This window comes from Pollicipes pollicipes, unplaced genomic scaffold (assembly GCF_011947565.3).
Source record: "Pollicipes pollicipes isolate AB1234 unplaced genomic scaffold, Ppol_2.1 Scaffold_6138;HRSCAF=7277_pilon_pilon_pilon, whole genome shotgun sequence".
NCBI lineage: Eukaryota > Metazoa > Arthropoda > Thecostraca > Pollicipedomorpha > Pollicipedidae > Pollicipes > Pollicipes pollicipes.
The window spans coordinates 33425592-33431591 of record NW_023596818.1 but is presented as its reverse complement, the minus strand read 5'-3'; the positions used below and the strand labels follow the sequence as shown (position 1 = coordinate 33431591).

At 63.6% G+C, this 6000-nt stretch overlaps 2 protein-coding genes across 2 annotated transcripts in view; one reads left to right on the top strand and one right to left on the bottom strand.

Moving 5' to 3' along the window:
• The window catches only part of MESK2 (misexpression suppressor of KSR 2), a gene marked incomplete in the record, with an annotated part of 54394 nt that overhangs the window by 13878 nt on the left and 34516 nt on the right, over nucleotides 1-6000 (bottom strand).
• On the top strand, nucleotides 4050-5837 carry LOC119105731 (eukaryotic translation initiation factor 4 gamma-like). Its single transcript, XM_037229217.1, has one exon. The coding sequence runs from the start codon at nucleotides 4584-4586 to the stop codon at nucleotides 5832-5834; it is 1251 nt and encodes a 416-aa protein (XP_037085112.1). The 5' UTR covers nucleotides 4050-4583; the 3' UTR covers nucleotides 5835-5837.

Here is a 6000-nt window from a genome sequence, read left to right as displayed (position 1 = left end):
GCTGTCAGAGGGTCGGCCACGCGGGCGGTCAGAGGGTCGGCCACACAGGCGGTTAGAGGTGTGGCCACAGGGCTGGCCCCACAGGCGGTCAAAGGGTCGGCCACACGGGCTGTCAGGTCGGCCACACAGGCGCTCAGAGGGTCGGCCACACGGGCTGTCAGAGGGCCAGCCACACGGGCGGTCAGAGGGCCAGCCACACGGGCGGTCAGAGGGCCGGCCACACGGGCGGTCAGAGGGTCGGCCACACGGGCGGTCAGAGGGCGACGGCGCGGCGCCAGTTCTCTGGACCATTAAAGGGGTCTGAGGGCGACGGCGCGGCGCCAGTTCTCTGGACCATTAAAGCGGTCACAGTCAACTACTGTGTCCGGCCATGCAACACAAGAGAGAACGTGGCAGGAGCAGCCATACAGACGTGCAGAAGACATGAGTGACGGTCCGCAAGGCAACAAATCACACGATAATGAGCGAGATCATAAATTCGGCGGTTCAACGAACTTCGGGTGAAGGATTGTCATCCAAAATCTTGTGATATTATTTTGACCTGTTAAGCATTTTTGCGCTAGTATGAGCCTGCAAAGCAAGCGGATTTTGTTTATCACCGTGCATGGACCGCCTCAGAGAAGGGTTACAGGGTGCGGCGTAAAGGTATACCCATATATTTGTCAATCTGTCAAAAAGGTAAAAGAGATAGGCCATCTTTTCCGGCACATGTATATGTCACATTCTTCTCGTGTTTGTTTTTTGTTTTTAAGAGCTACGTTTCGATATGACCGCCTTTTGCGCGGATCACAGCCTTCAGACGTGACGTGACTGATGCACAGGAGTGCCGCACCACTTCTTCATCCGGACTGGGCCAGGCCGTGGCCAGAGCGGCCTTCAGACGTGACGTGACTGATGCACAGGAGTGCCGCACCACTTCTTCATCCGGACTGGGCCAGGCCGCGGCCAGAGCGGCCTTCAGACGTGACGTGACTGATGCACTGGAGTGCCGCACCGCTTCTTCATCCGGATTGGGCCCGGCTGTGGCCAGAGCGGCCTTCAGACGTGACGTGACTGATGCACGGAGGTGCCGCACCCGCTTCTTCAATCCAGATTGGGCCGGGGCTTGGCCAGAGCGGCCTTCAGAGCCGGGAGGCTGCTGTAGGACGCCTTCGAGGCATCGCTCTCAAGGATAGACCACATTGCGAAGTCCATCGCGTTCAGGTCTGGGCTGGAAGGAGCCACTAGCTTCTGGTCCCAAAAACCGATGAAATGGTCTTTGTGCCACGTCTGGGAAGACATTCGAAGTGTGAGCAGTGGACCATCTTGGTGACGATGTGGTGGTCGCCTAATGTTTCTCTGACTCACGGGAGCACGCCATCTTCCAGCATTTTCAGGGTACACACCACTGTTGGACCTTCACTCCTTCTTCGATGAACACCGGGAGGGAGACTTGGTGCATCAGACACCACGGCAGCCCCACACCATGAAGATTGCAGGCTTCTGGCGGCGAAAATGCACCCGGCTGCCTTCAGGAAGGTCACGTGGGTTCGCAGCATAGACTCTGTCATTCCTGGGAGTTGGTCACGGGCCTGGACAGTGGAAGATTTTTGCATCCGACCAGATGACAGCTCGATCACTGGCCGCCCCATTTCCTCCAACGTCTTCTTTGCCCTGTGCGACGTTTTTTTCCTTTGAGGCTGCTGAAATTGAGGTGTCGGCGTTGCATTTTGGTACGTCTTAAGTCCCCAGATCCTCTTTCACGACCCCGCCTTCACCGACCTTTCTTTGACATGTGAAGGGTATCCGTTGCAACCTCTTCTTGACGGCCTGCACGTCCGCCTTTGGAGGGAGCAGATCGCTGCAGCCAGGAATGGCCTCGCTGACAGTCGCACCAGTCTTGGTGGTACCGCTTCATCACGTTACACAACGGTTTTTTCCGCAGTTTTTTGAGCTGCCTCCATGACCTTTTTGTCACTGACGCCAGCACTTTTTTAAAGCCCCGATTTTGTCACGCACGCACTTTCGACTGATGTTCGGGGTTTAATGTTGAGTTCTTGACTAAATCACAAAAAAGAGAGAAGAACACATGTAAGGGAGCATGCTAACCACGTCAAATAACATTCTGATGAAAAATAAGCACGCTTACAATGTTTTTGGGATGGGTAAATCTTTACGCCGCACACTGTAGATCTTTTTTAGAGAAAATGACCCACAAATTGTTAAATACCGGCGTCGACAACAGTGCAAGTTGTGATACTAGTACGATGGCTTACAAACAATGCCACCAGGGGCGGGGCAGTTGGCACTGCCGAAGACGGCTGTCTGCCAGAGCGCCGCACGTTAAGAAAACAACTCGAGAATTCGAAACAACTAGAAAGAAATTACAGCTGGGGAGCAGAGCGGAGGGCAAGATGGAAACCGCACAGTAGCAAAAAGCCAGGCGCAAAAGACCCGCGAAACCCCCGCGCGCAGCCTATCGGAAAGATCTCCACTGCTCGCAACAGTGTGCCTGGACGTAGGCAAACGAAACGGAGCAGGACCGTACGGCCAGACGGTATGAAGGGAAGTGTTTGACAAGGGCGGTTTTTCAGTGTGATACAATCAGAATCCTACTCTGCCTGCTCTCCATGCCGCCGTGTTCAGTACGTAGTCCAGAACTGACCAAACATTCTCGCCAATACGCAATCGTCCAAAACCCTGATGCAGCCACCAAACGATTCATCAGATATAAAATCGTTCAAAAAACTCGATGTCGTCCCAAACATCCCCAAAAGGGATCAGTGAACACCTTCGGGCGACCCGACCCGTGGTCACGCGGCAGGCGCGTCATCAGAAACAAGCGACGCCAGCAGCCCTTCACGACTCGCCCTAAATCCCCCCCCCCCCCCCCCGCCCCCGTCAGAGAGCCAGCGGCGTTAGTCAGGGGAGCACCCGCGTGTGGCGCGTGGGCGGCGCGTCACGGCCGAGTTTAGCCAGCCGCCGCTGGGAGTCGAGGATCGCTTTCTCGGAGCGGTGAGGTGAGCACCCCGGCCGGCCAGACGGCGATGACGGCCCCCGTGTCCGGACAGCCTGCTCCTCCCCCGAGCGGCAGCCGTCCGGCCGGCTGGCAGCGGCGGCGGCGGCGGCGAGCGCCGACGGTTTCGGTTACGCCGCCCAAAATAGTCGTCGGCCGCCTGGAATCCGCCGGCGGCTGACTCAGTCGGCCCGGTGGCGGCACAGACGGCTGCAGCAGCGGCGGCGGCAGCGGCGTCCAGCGCAGAGCGCGCTCAGCGGCAGACGGCGCGACTCCGGCAGCAGGTGGCGCGCGGCAGTGCAGGGACGGGCGGCGGGACGGCGCGAGCGGCAGGCGGGTGGCGGCGGCGCTCAGACGACGGCGACGGCCGACACCTCTACTTCCCGTGGGTAGCGACGCCGCAGCACCGGCGCGGACCACACCGCGCCCACGGCAGTGGTCGGTGAACGGACGCCGTCCAGTGACCGACGGCAGTGACCGCGCCTTCCCGCAGGTGGGACTCTAGTTCGCCAGAGGGCGTCTTCTCGCACCCGACCACCCGACCACCCGACCTCGGTCGGCAGTCATGCAGCGCGGCGAGAGCTTCGAGAGCAGCTCGGAGACGGCGGCCGTGCAGACGGCGGGCGGCGGCGGCCAGTCGTCGGTGCAGCGGCAAGCGCGCCACGAGCAGCGCGGCGGCCCTGACGACGATCGCCGCGTCACCATGAGCGAGACCAGCCAGATCGAGTCGGAGGCGGCGCACGAGGCCGGCGTGCAGAGCGCCGCCTCACGCTCGGTGCAACAGCTGGAGCGGCACGAGGATGGCGTGCGCAGGCTGGGCGGCGGAGGCCTCGAACGCTCCCAGGAGGCCTACAGCAAAGTGAACGAGCACCAGGAGGCCGAATCGCGCCGCGCCGTGGCCGGCGGCGAGGAAGCCTCACAGTCGAGCTCCGTTAATAAGACGGAGACGCGTCAGTCGACGTCCGTAGCTGACCTGGGCGGCGGGGGCACGGCCCGCTCTAGCGTCACCAAGCGCAGCCAGGTCAGTGAGATCAGCGAGACCAGCCAGACGTCCAGCTCGACGGCGCGCCACGCCGACACGGCCGCGCCGCGCCGGCTGGCGGCCGGCCAGCGCAGCGCATCGCTCCAATCCGAAGACCTTCACACCCTCGGCACTGGCGCCCGACGTGGCGGCGCGGCGGCGGTGAAGGCACCGGCGGCAACGGAGCGCGAGGGCCGCGGCGGCATCCTGCGCGAGCTGGAGCGGCTGCTGGCCGACGAGGAGCGGTACGATCGCGCGCGGCGCGCCGTCAGACGCGACGACGGCGACTCACTTGGCCACCGCAGCGAGCAGATTCGCCAGGAGGTCGACAACCTCGTCGCCACATTCTTCGACCGCAAGCGCGACCGCAGCCACCGCGTCGGCGACGCCTTCTTCGACGATGCCTCGCGGCGCGCCGAGCGGCTGGTGCGCGAGTTCGCGCGTGACGACGACGACCCGTGGCGAGAGGAGGAGGAGCGCTGGCGGCGACAGCAGCAGGTGCGTCGCCGCGGCTCGGACGACTTCTTCGAGCGAGCCGTGCAGCGCGCGCAGACGCTGGTGAGTGAGATGCGGGACCGCAAGGAGAGCCGTCGCCAGGACGAGGAAGACATCTTCTCGCGCTACGGCGACCAGATCGACCAGTTCTTCGGCTCGGCGCGGCGGCGCGACGCGCCGTCCGCGCGCCGTGGCGGCGACCGCTTCCGCGACGCCAGCACCCTGGCCGACGACCTGGTGCGCGACTTCCTGTCGGATGACACGCGGGGCCGTGACGCCACCGACGCCTGGGGCCGGCAGCGGGAGCGCGCAGAATCAACGCACGTCGACATCGACGAGGTCATGTCGCAGGCGTCGACGGTGGGCGGACGGGGGCGGGAGGCGCGCAACACCTCGGGCGTCGACATCGAGGAGCTGTCGAGCTCAACGGCGGCCGACCGGAGCCGCGCCGCGTCCGGCCGGCAGCGGCCTGCCGCCGACTCAAGCCGCCTCGTCGACGACATCGTGCGCCAGTTCATCGCCGACGACTTCGACGACGAGGACACGTGGAAGGAGCGGCCGCGCGCCGCGCGCCGACAGACGAGCAACACGAGCACGCTGGACGAGCAGTGCAGCATACGCTCAGAGAGCCGCATGTCCGAGATGGAGGACGAGCTGCGACAGGCGCAGGCGCAGGTGGACGAGCAAAGGGCGGAGCGCCGCCAGGCTGAGCAGCGCCGACAGGCTGAGGAGCGAGCGGAAGAGCAGCGCCTGGCTGATGAAAGGGCTGCGGAGCGCGTTAAGGCTGAGAAGTGTGCTGAGGAGCGAATTCAGGCTGAGGAGCGCGTTCAGGCTGAAGAGCGACGTCAGGCTGAGAAGAGGGCTGAGGAGCGAATTCAGGCTGAGGAGCGCGCTCGGGCTGAAGAGCGGCGTCAGGCTGAGAAGAGGGCTGAGGAGCGAATTCAGGCTGAGGAGCGCGCTCAGGCTGAGGAGAAAGCTGAGCAGCGTATCCAGGCCGAGAAGCGGGCTGAGGAACGCCGACAGGCTGAGCTTCAGGCTGAGCAGCGAGCAGAGGAGCAGCGAATAGCCGAGGAGCGAGCGGAGAAACAGCGCCAGACGCAAGTAGAGGAAGCCCCACAGACTGACGAGCACCTGGTTTCCAGCCAGGAGGAGCGGTCACACGAGCGCCGCGACGTCACAGAGGCAGCACTCCCAGCAGCGCACTGTCGCCGAGGAGAGCGTCCAGGAGGAGCGCTCGTCCCGAGCAGAGCAGGCGTCAGAGACCGAGACGCGCTCCGAGCAGGAAGCGGCGTCCGGGGAGCGGCGCGCCGAGGACGAGGCTGACACGTCCGGCGGCGCGTTGCCGCCGCGCCGAGGACGAGGCTGACACGTCCGGCGGCGCGTTGCGCCGCGCCGAGGAGCTCCTGTTCGGCTTCGTGCCCGACTGGGAGCGCGAGGAGCAGCGCTGGTCACGCGTACGCACCGACCGCATCGCCGAGAACACCGGCGA

Bases quoted from the DNA above. Each gene is read 5' to 3' on its own strand.
- LOC119105731 (XM_037229217.1), top strand. From the start codon at position 4,584: ATGCGGGACCGCAAGGAGAGCCGTCGCCAGGACGAGGAAGACATCTTC.